Below are 15,883 nucleotides of genomic sequence, written 5' to 3'. Positions count from 1 at the left end.
GTGAAACTCAAGAAACCCTTTACAGAGAGACAGCAAATGATGTAAGAAGCCTACGGTGATGAGTGCTTAAGCCATACTCAGTGTTACAAATGGTTCACATGGTTTAAAAATGGCCAGACGGAAGTTAAAGATGACCTTCGTTCAGGACACCTTTCGCTGTCTGCTGAGACTGCTCTTTTTTTAATTTTTTTTTAAATTTATTTATTGTTCCATGGGACCACATTTAGGAGAAGTCTCCATGGTCATGGAACGAGTCAATACATGAAATTATAACACGATTGTAGAAACAGATAAAATGAAATATAAGAAACATAATCAGGCGACAAGTCGTTAGTTTAAATAAAGAAAATCAAGAATGTAACACTGGAATTTGCTTAATTTTTTAGCTCTTCCAGGAGCTCCTCGACAGAATAGAAGGAGTGAGCCATGAGGAAACTCTTCAGTTTAGACTTAAAAGTGTTTGGGCTACTGCTAAGATTCTTGAGTTCTTGTGGTAGCTTATTGAAAATGGATGCAGCAGAATACTGCACTCCTTTCTGCACAAGAGTCAAGGAAGTGCATTCCACATGCAGATTTGATTTCTGCCTAGTATTGACTGAGTGAAAGCTGCTAACTCTTGGGAATAAGCTAATATTGCTAACAACAAACGACATTAAAGCAAATACATACTGTGAGGGCAATGTCAAAATTCCCAGACTATTGAATAGGGGTCGACAAGAGGTTTTCGAACTTACACCATACATAGCTCGAACAGCCCGTTTTTGAGCCAAAAATACCCTTTTTGAATCAGAAGAATTACCCCAAAAAATAATACCATATGACATAAGCGTATGAAAATATGCGAAGTATACTACTTTTCGTGTTGAAATGTCACTTATTTCAGATACTGTTCTAATGGTAAATAAAGCAGCATTTAGTTTCTGAACAAGATCCTGAACATGGGCTTTCCACAACAGCTTACTATCTATCCGTACACCTAGGAACTTGAACTGTTCCGTCTCGCTTATAACATGCCCATTCTGTCTGATTAAAATGTCAGTTCTTGTTGAATTGTGAGTTAGAAACTGGAAAAACTGAGTCTTACTGTGATTTAGCATCAAATCATTTTCCACAAGCCACGAACTTATATCATGAACTACATTATTTGATAATGTTTCAATATTACACACAAGATCCTTCACTACCAAGGTGGTGTCATCAGCAAACAGAAATATTTTTGAATCACCTGTAATACTAGAAGGCATATCATTTATATAAATAAGAAACAGCAGTGGCCCCAGCACCGACCCTTGGGGAACGCCCCATTTAACAGTGCCCCATTGGGACTGAACATCATTACCACTCTCAATATTGCAGAGGATTACCTTCTGCTTTCTGTTCTTAAAGTAGGAGGCGAACCAATTGTAAGCTACTCCCCTTACTCCATAATGTTCCAACTTCTGCAGTAATATTTTGTGGTCAACACAGTCAAAAGCCTTCGTTAAATCAAAGAAAACACCTAACGTTCGCAACCTTTTATTTAATCCGTCCAAAACCTCACAGAGAAGAGAGACTATAGCATTTTCAGTTGTTAAGCCATTTCTAAAACCAAACTGTACATTTGACAGCAAATTATGTGAATTTAAATGCTGCAGTAACCTTGTATATACAACCCTCTCGATAACTTTAGCAAACACCGATGACATAGAAATAGATCTATAATTGTCAACATTATCCCTGTCTTGCTTTTTATAAAGTGGCTTCACTACCGAGTACTTTAATCGGTCAGGAAAGGAAAAGTTACAGATATGGCTAAGTACTGAGCTAACATACGTGGAACAATACTTCAGTATTCTGCTAGATACCCCGTCATATCCATGAGAGTTCTTGGTCTTTAGTGATTTAATTATTAACTCAATCTCCCTCTTGTCAGTATCACGGAGGAGCATTTCAGGTAACAGTCTCGGAACACTTTTTTCTAAGAGCGCTATATGATTCCCTGTTGGGACTAGGTTTCTATTTAGTTCACCTGCTATATTCAGAAAGTGATTATTAAGTACTGTACATATATGCGACTTATCAGTAACACGGACATCCCCACTACGCGCTGATTCTATATTCTTGACCTGTCTCTGCAGACCAGCCACTTCCTTTACGACTGACCATATGGTTTTAATTTTATCCTGAGACTTAGCTATTCTATCTGCATACCACATACTTTTTGCCTTCCTAATAACTTTTTTAAGCACCTTACAATACTGTTTGTAATGGGCTGCTGCATTTAGATTGTGACTGTTTCTAACGTTTTGATATAATTGCCACTTTGTTCTACAAGATATTCTTATCCCTTTAGTCAGCCACCCAGGCTGCCTGTTTGTGCTAGTACCCTGTTTTGAACGTTCTAACGGAAAGCAACTTTCAAAGAGCACGAGAAAAGTCTTGAGGAAAGCATTATATTTATCGTCTACTGTATCAGCACTATAAACATCTTGCCACTCTTGTTCCTTGATAAGGTTTACAAAAGTCTGTACAGCAACTGGATCGGCTTTCCTAAAAAGTTGGTAACTATATTTAACATGTGTTGCAGCACAAAAATCTTTTAGACTTAAAATTTGTGCATCATGATCTGAAAGGCCATTCACCTTTTTGCTAACAGAATGCCCTTCTAATAATGACGAATGAACAAAAATATTGTCTATGGTTGTTCTACTGTTCCCTTGCACTCTCGTTGGAAAGAATACGGTTTGCATAAGATTATATGAATTAAGGAGGTCTACCAGCATCCTTTTCCTTGCACAATCACTTATACAATTAATATTGAAATCACCACATATAACTAACTTTTTGTATTTCCTATAAAGTGAACCAAGAACCTCCTCTAGCTTTAGCAAAAATGTTGTGAAATCGGAGTCTGGGGATCTATAAATAACAACAGTAAGAAGTTTAGCTCCACTAAATTTAACCACACCTGCACAACATTCAAACACCTTTTCAGTGCAGTACTTTGAAACATCAATTGACTCAAATGGGATACCGTTTTTCACATACATGGCTACTCCCCCACACCGCAAAGAGCTCCTAGAAAAGCTGCCAGCCAACCTGTATCCTGGTAAAGGAAGCCTCTGAATTATCTCCTTATTTAAGAAGTGTTCAGATATACCAGTAATTTCAGAGTCAACGTCTATAAGCAGTTCACTAACTTTATCTCTAATACCTTGTATATTTTGATGAAATATACTAATTCCCTCATTAATCGGATACCCAAGATTTGTAGAAAGTGGTTTCTTTGTTAGAGAGACTTCCCTTAAGCAGGAATACCTATCAGCTGACTTCAGTCTAAAAAAGGTACAGCTCTAACACCCACAACTACCGGAATTTTCCCATGAGTGATCCCACCACCCCCACCTATGCTGTCACCTATAAGTTTTGCCAACCTCCCCTTCCCATACCTGTTGAGGTGCAGGCCATGTCTAGTTGTCAGAACATCAATGAAATTGTGTGCCAATTGAAGACTGACTGTCCGAATGATTGCAGAAGAATATTAACATTACAGATGGATCATGTCATGAAAGCCTGACACAGCATCTTGGAATGCACTGACACAGCATCTTGGAATTCTTTGTGCTGCTGCCAAGTTCATCCCACGGCTCATGAGCCAAGACCAGAAAGATCTTCGCACAAATAAGAATAAGATGTTCCTTACGAGAATCATAACTCGTGATAAGACGTGCATCTACATTTATGATGTTGAGACCACGGTTGAAGCTCCACAATGGTCAGGAAAGGTTCTTCAAGATCAAAAAAAGGTCATCAGGTCAGTCAAATGTCAAAGCCATACTGATAGTTTTCTTGGACTTTTAAGGATTGGTTCATTATGAATTTGTGCCATGGGGAAAAATCGTTAAATGGTAATATCAGGATGTGTTGTGATGCCTGTGAGAAAATGTGAGAAGGAAACAGCTGAAATGTGGTGAGACAATTCATACATCTTGCATCACAGTAATGCACCTGCACATTTATCCCTGTTGCCATATTGGTGCATGACTATTGCACAAAAAACACAATCACTGTGCTGCCTCATCCTCCAGAAATAGCCCCAGAGGTCATTTTTTTATTTCCAAAGTTGAAAACCCCATTGAAAGGATGAAGATTTGCAACAATAGATGAGATAAAAGAAAATTTCACAGACAGCACTTCACACAGTCGAGAAAAAGGTGTACCAAGACTGCTGACGGAAGTGGAAATGGCATTGGGAGTGGTGTATCAATTGTGAAGGAGAGTATTTCAAAGGAGACCATGCACAATAAGTAAAAGGTAAGAATGGAAAAATTTTGTGGACAAAGTTCTGGAATATTTAAACAGTCCTCATTCAGACTGAATAACATCGAGGATAGGCTGCAACCCTGTTTCACTCCCTTCACAACCACTACTTCCCTTTAATACACCTTGACTTTTGCAACTGCCATCTGGTTTCTGTACAAGTTATAAATAGCCGCTTGCTCCCTGTATTTTACCCCTGCTACCTTCAGAATTTCAAGCTGTATATACATTTCCCAAAAAATTGTTCCTGACATCAACAACATAATTTATGGGGGAATAAAAAATCAAAGAATCATTTCTGGTGTTCTCATAGTTTCTGTAACTTTCTGACATATGGACCCGTTTGCATAACAATGCCAGCTTCCCGAGTTTCTCATCTCGTTGGTTATCTTCTGAATTCCAAGTGGAAAGCGGAGTTCTTGCTATGAAGCCTTTTCTAGGTGTTCACACTGGAGAAGACGTAGCAAGGGAGCATAATACTATTGCAGATAGCTGTGAGACTGACCAATGCAAAATACATTAACTCGTTCGTAACAATGGGACTATTAAGATGAAAGGCATTTCAGTAGCTGAGTGCGATTGTACTATATGTTTCACTCGTTTGTTTCAGAGGGTTATATCTGAGTCATAGATGTAGCAGGAATGATTGCTGCTCACGGATGTTTTGTAATGCACTTCAATCATTCAAGCTTTTTTCAAGAACTGCTGTTGGCAATTCAAAAGGTGCTAAATATATCAGAGCATCAGTTGATGCAAGCTATCAGCATGAAGTGGATTTCTGCTTTTTATATGGTGGAGAATTCACAAAAACAGGCCAAATTGTATGAAGCTACTGTGATAAACATAACAGTCTGTCTCATCAGTGATGTTTGAGAGAGCAGTGTGTTAAGCATCTGATGTCCTTTGAAAAAGCAACAAAAATATGTTCTGATCTCCACTGCATATCTGTAGTAATCCACATGTTGCACTATTAAATAAGTATCTTGGTACAGGTGAGACAGCACGAAGAACCCCTAACTTACCACATCTGAGAGCCTCATTGAAGGCTGAATTAGAAAGTTGTTTCAGCTCCTTAAACGAAGATCCAAATTCACTGATTGCAACTTTTCTAGACCCAAGTTTCAAGAAAATACAAGACTATTTGGTGATTGTTTAAGCTGAAAGGGCTCAACAGAAGATCCTACTGGAATACTGTGAAAAATTTACTACTTGTAGCAGTTCATCTCGTGTCTACTAAAAGAAGTAAAGAAGACGAGACAATCAACAGTGAATTGCAATGTCCATGTCATGTTTTAGAATTGCTTTAAGATGGTGACAAATGAATATAATAAATGTGTGATGGTCAAAAAACAAATGTGACTGCACGTAAGACTGACTTTTATTTAAATACTGTTCAAATCAATTGCAATTATGACCCTTATATTTGGGAGGGGGGGGGGTCAGCTAATGCAGCACAGTGCCTGAATTTCACCAAGTTTGCCAGAATTTATGTTTCAGTGTCTTGACCAGTGTATATAGTGAACGACTTTTCTCTGAAGATGACCTTGTTTGTAAAGACAAGCGATATTTACTACCTCTTACTGCAGAGAAATTGGGAGTTCATTCACCATAATTTGCATCTAGTTCAGTATTTCTAAATTATTTATTTTTTGTTAAAATGAATAATATATCATGTTTTGGCTGGAAGGGCGCCAGCCTTGCCGCAGTGGATACACCGGTTCCCGTGAGATCACCGAAGTTAAGCACTGTTGGGCGTGGCTGGCACTTGGATGGGTGACCATCCAGCCACCACGCGTTGTTGCCATTTTTCGGGGTGCACTCAGCCTCGTGATGCCAATTGAGGAGCTACTCAACTGAATAGTAGTGGCTTCGGTCCAGAATACCATCATAATGACCGGGAGAGCGGTGTGCTGACCCCACGCCTCTCCTATCCACATCCTCCTCAGAGGATGACACGGCGGTCGGATGGTCCTGGTAGGCCAGTTGTGGCCTGAAGATGGAGTAGAGAGTACTTTTGGCTGGAAGGGATTGTGTTTTTATCTGTGTTTAGAGAACTAAATAAAAGTCAGGTTTATGAAATTTTCATAATTTATTGAACAGTGGTACCTACAGGTTACTGATCTCTTATCCATTATCCAACCACATAGTACAATTGTGCCAGATACTGGATGCTTGCCACACATCTGTTTCATCTCTACTCTAAAGTAAGTTAGGTCTATGTTTATATTTTTGATTAAATCTATACACACATAAAATGTGATGCTTTCAAACTATGGAACTCAACGAAATTAGCGCAAGTTAATTATCACTGTTCGTTTCTTATTTTCCTTCATTTCTGATCTTTTTCTGAAGAAGAGTGTTTTAATCTGAAAGTTTGGAGTGTAGTGAATTACTACCAGCTTAATCTCATTTCTGCTTGCTGGTCTTTTCTTCCTATTTCTGCTCACAAAAACAGTTATTTCTCTAACAAAATAAATATTTTTCTTGTTGAAAGGTATCAATGACATGCTCTAATAATTCCTAAATGAAAATTGAAAAAATTATTAATAGAAAGGAGCACAAGAAAATAGGACACTCACAGAAGTGACTATCTGGACATCATCTGTGTGATTACTAAGTTAAATTGTATCCCTGGGCCATTCACCGTATGTACAGTCTTACCTTGCAGAAACATTACATCTATAACTGGATGAACTGAAGAGTATAGCAGTTTTGGAAGCTGAGATGTCTTGGTGTTTGGGACATAAAAGACTTGTCCACTTTTAAAAGCAATAAAAATAATTTCTATATCTAGTATTGCCATGTCCCCAATAAGAATGCCCATCAAATCGCGAGCCATTCTTTTCTGCTTCACTGCCGCCAGTATGCATTCATTTTTTTTCAGAATCTGTGAATATCCATTATTCAAACATGAAAAATAAGTATATAACACTACAGAACAAACAATATTGTATTTTTCAGTTTGAAATGTGAATGTACATACCTTTGGAGGTATATAAGATATTTCCTTTGAATGAAGTCTCTCTGTCTTTGAGAAACATTTTGTGACACTGAACACTTCAATGAAGAACTTGCCGAAAGTCTCTTGTACCACAACAAATCCTTCACTTAGAGGGGAGATATTCGCTACATTATTTAGGGCAAGGATGGGATCAAAATAAAATTGTGATACTCTGACATCTTCATCAGCAGAGTCTCCTGATTCAAACAAATCTTCATCTCCTCTTTCATAGCTGAAAGAGAAAGAAATTGAACGCACTTACATAAATTACAATTTTTTGGAAATTAAATTCAAATTGAAAAACTCACAGACAGATATAATCAAAAGAAAGGTAGACGCAGAGGCTCTGCTTAGCAGTTGCAGAAAAAGAAAGCATTGGAATGTCAATGACACACATTGAAACAAAAGAAAAATAATAGATGCTGAATCTCTAGCTTTCTATTGCACTTCACTCTGTTTAGCAACTGGTGAACCAGCATCCACCTACACCACTACGAACCACATAAAAGTAATGTATATGTGAATATTTTATGTACAATGTATCCATTCTGCATACTTTTCATAACACACACAGTGTTCTTAAGTACTGAACAGTACAATATTAAATTCTGTTTTCTGAACACCAGAAATAAAATTAGCTGTTGAAATACTTGTCATGTAAAGGGAACAAGATTCTACTTACGATTTTAAGATATAGATGTAAATGTGGAAATAATCAACTGTAAAACTCCTATTCATCTGAATTATTTTACTATGAAAATCCTACGTGAACAAGGCATCAAAGTAAATATCAGCTGACACAAACTAGAAAAATTGATAGCTAAATTTGTTCATTACATTTCTTGTAAAACATTTATCACTGTGATGAAACTCAGGCAGTTCAATTTCCCTTGACATACAGAGGTTTGGCATGCTATCACAACCAGCTACTTCTTATATGGTGGAAAATTTTATGAAAATATGTCCAAAATGGTTATGGGTTCTCCCAGTGTCTCCAGTGGCAGTACACTTCTTTATAGAATATTTCGAGGACAAAGCATTAAGTTTGGCTCCATTTTGTCCATCTTAATTTTATTGTTTTGTTAACAATTTTCATAATCTGGTCATGGCATCTAAGCTTTTGAGCAGTTCCTTGAGCACATGAAGAACAATTCCTTGAGCACATGAAGAACATACACCCAAACATCAGGTTCAATGTCCAACCAGAAAGAGAAGGAATACCGTAATTTTTTTTACGCTTTGGTACAACGAGTCAGAGCTCTGCCACTCTGTGTACTGCAAGCAGCTGCTGCACACTGATTTATAGCCCAGTACTCAGTTTTCACAATCCAATCCAGAAGAGAGCCACTTTAAATACATTGATATACAGAGCTACAGCTTTCTACATCAACACTCCGCAGTCTGCTGTACAGCATGTGGCAGAGGGTACCCATACCACTACTAGTCACTTCCTTTCCTGTTCCACTCACAAATAGAACGGGGAAAAATTGCTGTCTATATGCCTCCGCATCAGCTCTAATTTCTTGTATCTTATCTTCGTGGTCTTTATGGGCAATGTATGCAGGAGGCAGCAGAATCATTCTGCATTCAGTTTCAAATGCCGGTTCTCTACATTTTCTCAATAGTGTTCCTCAAAGAGAATGTCGCCTCACTTCCAGAGATTCCCACTTAAGCATCTCCGTAACACTTGCACATTGTTCAAACCAACCAGTAACAAACCTAGCAGCCTGACTCTGAGTTGCTTTGATGTCTTCGTTTAATCTGACCTGGTGGAAATACCAAACATTCATGCAGAAAAAAGAACAGAGCACATTAGTGTTCTATACGCGGTCTCTTTTACAGATGAACCACATTTTCCTAGAACTGTCGCAATAAACCAAAGTCGACCATTCGCCTTCGCTACTATAATTCCCGCCTGCTCATTCATTTCATTTCCCTTTGCAATGTTACACCCAGACGTTTAAACAATGTGACTGTCAAGCAGGACACTACTAATGCCGTACCCGAACATTATGGATTTGTTTTCTTCTACTCATCTGCCTTGATTTATATTTTTCTACATTTAGAGCCAGCTGCCATTCATCACCCATCTAGAAATCTTGTCTAGTTCATCTTTTATCCTCCTGCAGTCACTCAACAATGACTCCTTCCCCTACACCACAGCAAACAACCACAGATTGCTGCCCACTCTCTCTGTCATATCATTTATGTATATAGAGAATAATAGCAGTCCTTCACACTTTTCCCTGGGGCACTCCTGACTGTACCCTTGTCTCTAATGAACTCTCGCCGTTGAGGACAACATACTGGGTTCTATCATTTAAGAAGTCTTCGAGCCACTAACATATCTGTGAACTTATTCCATATGTCTGTACCTTCTTTAACAGCCTGCAATGGGGCAATGTATCAAACATTTTCCAGAAATCTATAAATATGGAATCTGCCTGTTACCCTTCATCCATAGTTCACAGTATATCATGTGAGGAAAGGGCAAGCTGAGTTTCGCACGAGCGATGCTTTCTAAAACCATGCTGATTCATGGGCTTAAGCTTCTTGTTCTCAAGAAAATTTATTATATTTAAGCTGACAATATATTCAAGGATCTGCAGCAAAGCGACGTTGGGGACACTGGTCTGTAATTTTGTGGGTCCGTTCTTTTGCCCTTCTTATATACAGGAGTCACACATACTTTTTTTTCCAGTTGCTTGGGATTTTCTGCTGGGTGAGAGATTTGCGATAAATGTAAGCTAGGTAACGTTCATTGCTGCAGGTTACTCTTTGAAAAACTGGATTGGGATTCCATCCGGACCTGGTGACTTATTTGTTTTCAACTCCTTCCATTGTTTCTCAATGCCAGGGATGCTTACTGCTTGTTGTATACACAGGAGCCCATTTGGTGCTCAAACGATGGTATGTTTGTACAATTCTCAGGCATGAATAATTTCTTGAATGTGAAATGTAAAACCTCGGCCTTCATTTTGCTATCCTCAACTGTCACACCAGACTCATCAACATATGACTGGATGAAAGCCTTTGACCCACTTAGTGATTTTACATAGGACCAGAATTTTCTCAGGCTCTCAGCCAAATCTTTTGCTAAGGTATGACGGTGGTAGCAGCTGTATGTTTCGCCCATAGATCTTTTCACAGATGCACAAATAACTACTAACCTTTGCTTGTTGTCATTTGCGCTTTCTCTTCTGGACCGAGAAAAGTGAGATGCCGACAACTGCTTATCTGCTCTTTCTAGCAGAAACACTCCCCTAGCCTTTTTAACTGATTTGTTAACTTTTGTAAGCATAGCTGCTATAATGACATGATCGCTAATACCAGTTTCAATAGTGATGTTGTTGATAAGATCAGCCTATTTGTAGTTGCATGGTAAAACTTGCTGCTCAAGACAGTTTCCAGAAAATGTGTTCAAAAGTACTTCACATGACTGTTGGTCTGTATCATCTGCAATGGGCCCACAGACATCCCAGTCTATACTTGGTAGTGTAAAGTTGCTCCCAGGTGCCCGGTAAAAACATCCAAAATTAACTTGGCTTCACCTAGACCTGTTACACACAACCACATAACTTCACCACCATGTTCAATTTTGACCTCCATAGACCCAATATTTTTGTCAAATGCAATGAATGCTCCCCATGCTATAGTCTGATCTGTCTTTTTTTTTTCCCCCTAGAGGATCACTTGGATTCTGTGATTAAGAGACTGAAGTAGTTATTCTGAAAGAATGGCTTTGACATATGTGGTATAAATAATAAGGTTGGTTCTCTATAAGAAATGGAAACATGAAAATATTGAACAATCACGTGACAACCAACTGATTGTGCTCATTCCTTTTTGTGGTGCTGCATCTAGCAAAATAGGCAGGGTCCTGGGAAGACGAAGAATAAGACCTATTTTCCAACCATCCAATAACACAGGAAGATACTGTGCCCAATTATGGACAGTTTCAGTCACAGTGTGCTTGGGATTTATAATATCCCCTCTGAGTGTAGAAGCGAACTACATCTGTCAGTCCATCCATTCCCTTTACGACAACTGTGCAGAACATCAATGGCACATTACAAACTGGGAACTTGAGATATCAGCTATTGCTTGGCACAGCCTTGCAAATAAACAAAAATACTGTCTGATGAAAGAAAAATTTTATCCTAGGCTTCTACATACTGGGATTTTGGGTTCTCACCTCCCACCTCTCCATTTACAACCATTAGAGACCCTGGCAAGTAACTACTAGTTATTTCTCCAGTTGGTCCTAGAACATGTCTAATTTTTTTCAGGTTTCTTCAGTTGTCTTCATTTATGGGTGTATAGGCACTGAAAACAATGTAATACCTTTGGTTTGCGTATTTGAATGTGAGAGTAGAGAGTCTGTCTACAGGAGAACTGAAGTCCATTATGGAGTCACTTATTAGTTTGTTAAAGCACAATTTCTTGCCAAGTTTCTGTGGGTTTCCTCTGATACCTCACCCAGGCTTCCCATTGCATATTCTGGTCCCCAACCCTATCCTGCTATCCCTCCCCCTGCCCGCCCCAGCCTCCTCCTTCCCCCCACAATCCAATTTGCTTCTCCCATGTGCTTCTGCTTGTAATCTGGCCTCGGCAGCCAGAGGCAGTGGACACGTGTGCGTGAGTTGTGCTTGCATGGGCGTGTTCGTGTATGTTGTCCAATTCCGATTAAGGCCTTTTAAGCCGAAAGCTTACTTGTTTGACAGTCTTTTTGTTGTGCCTATCCAATACCCAGCATCTCTACTATATGGTGAGTAGCAACTATCCTTTTCATAATATTACCTTAAGTCTTATATCTCAAACTCTTATTTTTTTCACTTGGAACAAAAATAAATTGAGAGTAAACAGTTACCTCCCTACAATACTTACGAAAGAATACTGATTCTTGGCCTAGAATTTTACTCAGCTTGTTCTCAAATTTCATTTATCAGCATACCATCCAATCACAGCATGTTCATAACCCAGTTATTCAGCTATTATTTATCAATCCTTTCATACATTTTCTGAGCTAATATGGTAAATGTGTGTGTTTAAACAGAATTGTAAAAATGAGCAGTTCTTGATCAGGCCATTACCAACAAGTTATTAAAATGTATCACATATCTACAAGGTCATATAGCTTCTTCGCTTCAACTGCAAATAAAGAAACCTAAGTTTCCACAATGTATTGTACTTTATCCCTTTTTTGTCAGGTATCTTGAAGTTTTCGTTAGCATACTTGCTAAGTAACACTTTTCCAAATCTCTCTTAACGAAGCTCACAGCAGTCCAACTTATTATTACCTCAGCTACAGTCATATTTCTCTTAATACAGAAGTATGATGGAAGTAAAAAAGATTATTTGTTTCTTTGACATACCTTTTCCGACTGCTGGATCCATCTGTCTTGCACAGCTTGTATAATGAGGCATCTCTCCCTAGACAGCACACACTGCCATGCAGTTGAAACACATTTACAATGTCACTCTTTAAAGTTAGTACCTGGAAATACCATGGTGAAAGTCCACAGTGAGAATTCCCTCCATTAAAGTTATAAAAAAGGGGGTATTACAGAAAATATACAACAGGGTTACAATGAAACCAATGTCAACAATTAAAGTCAATTTGTTACATATTTTTCTATCATTTTCTGGTACAGTCAACACAGAAAATATAGTTTAAACAGTAGCAATTATAAAAATTGGAGTACACAATTTTTCATTAGTAATATTTGTCCCTAATACTGTCTATTTCTCTCTTCAAACGGATTACTGTTTACACAAAAGCCTCTATTCACGTGTGTGCACAATAAGAAAATGCTAGCATTGTGGCTATCATCTTACACAACAGGTGTTGCTGTAACATGGTAACTGTTACCAACAATCACACTTTAGTTACACAAATCTGATTAAGACAGTCCACATTGATTGATACACTGTAAAGCAGGAAAATGGATTGAAAATAGAATACATAACAGGCTGATTGAATGGCCAAGGCAAATAATGGATTAGGTGAGAAATGTTTACTACGATGAAGACTTCCTACACGGCTTTCCTGTGAGACAGATGAACATATGGGAGCACTAGTGAGGTGATTATTTCCCAGTGATGTCCACATGAAAATATAAGTAATATAATTTCGCTGGACCAAGAAAAGTAATCCTATGAGAATTCTAGCTTAAATAGTCACCAGCATGAGGAACGTCCCTTTTTGTGCTAGGAAATACTTCTAAGCACTCAATTTTTTAGAAACTGTCACACCACATGCCCTAGTAGCATCCAAAATGGAAACCGTTCTTCAGGTATATAATTAAAGGTCCAATTTCGAAGGAATGTTCCTCAAAAACAGGTGTGTTCATATAATGCAAGTTATCTAAAATGCCTACTTCTCATAGTTGTGGCACAGACTGTTGGTCAAGATTTGAGCATATTGCAATTTGCTGTTGTGATATATCAAAAAGGCTCATGTCAGTACAGATAATACTGCAGAGAAGACTTTGTATGCTGGACTTGGTGAATTGTGGCTTGGTAGGAGTATAAAGGAGAGTCTGAGGAAAATATATAGGTTTCCCCAACACACTCAGTGAGAGTTTACTGTTGGAAATACAAATTTACTTATACACAGCAGCGTTGTTAGGTACTGGATCCTTAAGTTGACAGCTTTTTAGGGTGTTTTCCAACCACGTTGTAAGTCTAGCATGGTGTTAGAATACCCAAATTATTACCCGGAAATGTAATCCTGAAAATACACGAAAAATTAACCCCATCGTGTGTACTTACTTCTGCGGTAGTGTCCATACTATCAATCGCACTGACATCATACAACACCAACTCCTTCCCCTGCCACAAGGCGAACAACTCTTTATGGTCACTTCCAATAATGGTGATTCCGTCACATCCAGCGCTTGGTGTTTTTAACGGAATAAACTGGAAGTGACTCATGAAACGATCCACAGTGACACGACTCCAAGTAATTAATTCTTCGTTTCAAAGTAAATGTCTGTTCGCTATTCACATGTGTGGGGTCTACTTTGCATGACATTTTATGTCACAATAAAGGCCGTAAATATCTTAATAATGTTATAGAACGAAATTGCCTTTTTATGAAGGCGGAATGAAAAGTAAAATTCACAATATCAGTCATACTGTTTGTTTATTTACGAAAATTTAACTCCATAGAACACCTCCTAACCTCACTCCCAAAACCATATCTCCCGCCTGTAATATCACCTCTGCTTTTACAAAAATCTTTGAAATGTACACTGGACGGCTTCCACAGGAAATGAAAACCTGCACTTCCTTAAGCCAATCTTTCACAGACACCGAAAATTTGCATAAGCATTCCCCCACCCCTATCCCGATTAGCCAACGGATATACAGAAACATCCTGCTGGCTCGCTGTCATTCGACCTGGCCTGACAGTTAGAAACTTTTAAAGTCGTTTAACTCAGTAGCCTCATACACCTTCCTTCACCTTTGCCAAGAGTTTCATCAGCTTCCACTAGGTGAGCCTGCTCTCATTCGCTCCACAGTACGGGCTCGGAATTATTTGTTTGTTATCGTGAAAAAAAGTTAGCGACTGAGTAAAACATGAACTGGAAGTGACTAAATACTTTGTAAGGCAGCAAAATGTTCTTAACATTCGGATAGGTATTTAAGTGTGGCTGTTACAATTACCTGTAAACACTTACTCCATTATCACTAGCACGGGAAAGTTTTTCAGATGGTTTGAAATATGTAATTGTTAAACCTCTTTTTAAGAAAGGGACAAAAATACTTAAATAATCATTGCTTAATTTCCTTACGGGCATCCCTTTCCAAAATATTAAAAAAATAATGTACTCAAGAGTAGCCTCATGCTTAAGTAGAAACAATTTACTTAGCATACGATAGCTTGGATTCCCGAAGCGTTGCTAGACTGAGAATGCTAGTTATACATTCACTCATCAAACAGTACAAACTTTAAATGATTAACTATCACCAGTTAGTATTTTGCGATCTTTCCAAGGCGTTTGATCATATAGATCATGTTATTGTCGTAGAAAAGGTAAAGTTTCGTGGAAGTGATGGCTGTACACAATGATGGCCTGAATCATACATAACAAACAGACTGCAAAAAGTTGTGTTGTGAAATTCAAACAATGTTGGAAAGGTAGAAAATTTTAGTGACTGAGTACAAACCACGAAGGGAGTAAGTGTGAACTTAACATTTAACAAGCAAAATTGATATTAGTGTCATAATAAATCCCATCAGAGATAAAACAACAGAAGAAACTGTAAATTAAATTTTTAGAAGTGCTATTATGTGGCTCTCAGAAAATGAACTCTCCATAATTAAAAAAAAAACTATATTCATGTCTCTACAAGAAATAGGATCATATTGACAACTGATGTAGCACATAGAGTGGGAGTCAGTTAATAGGATAAAATGCTACAAGTTTTTGGATGTGCCTTAATAAGCATCAGTACTACCTAATCAGCTATTATTGAGCTAATGAGCTATTATTGATGCTTATTAAAGTCTCAATGTTGTTGCATTTTAGTGTAAATCACACATGTCACAGTACTTGTATAATACTCCTAAGTGCA

At 38.1% G+C, this 15,883-nt stretch overlaps 1 protein-coding gene across 3 annotated transcripts in view; it reads right to left on the bottom strand.

The window, feature by feature from the left end:
• The window catches only part of LOC126253513 (uncharacterized), a 56,636-nt gene extending 42,079 nt beyond the window's left edge, over positions 1-14,557 (bottom strand). For 2 of the 3 annotated variants that reach the window (XM_049954886.1, XM_049954885.1), the window contains exons 1-4: positions 14,075-14,554; positions 12,676-12,797; positions 7,283-7,532; positions 6,961-7,186 (exon numbers count right to left, since the gene is read on the bottom strand). In XM_049954886.1, the coding sequence (XP_049810843.1) occupies positions 6,961-7,186; positions 7,283-7,532; positions 12,676-12,797; positions 14,075-14,236 (760 nt within the window). In that variant the 5' untranslated portion in view covers positions 14,237-14,554. Of the gene's footprint in view, positions 1-6,960; positions 7,187-7,282; positions 7,533-12,675; positions 12,798-14,074 lie in introns of all 3 variants that reach the window. The other variant, XM_049954887.1, reaches the window with a different exon arrangement.
• Between the last annotated feature and the right edge of the window lie 1,326 nt (positions 14,558-15,883).

Source organism: Schistocerca nitens, chromosome 4 (genome assembly GCF_023898315.1).
Source record: "Schistocerca nitens isolate TAMUIC-IGC-003100 chromosome 4, iqSchNite1.1, whole genome shotgun sequence".
Taxonomy (NCBI): Eukaryota; Metazoa; Arthropoda; class Insecta; order Orthoptera; family Acrididae; genus Schistocerca; species Schistocerca nitens.
The sequence above is the reverse complement of the archived record's forward strand: the minus strand, read 5'-3'. Positions and strand labels throughout refer to the sequence as shown.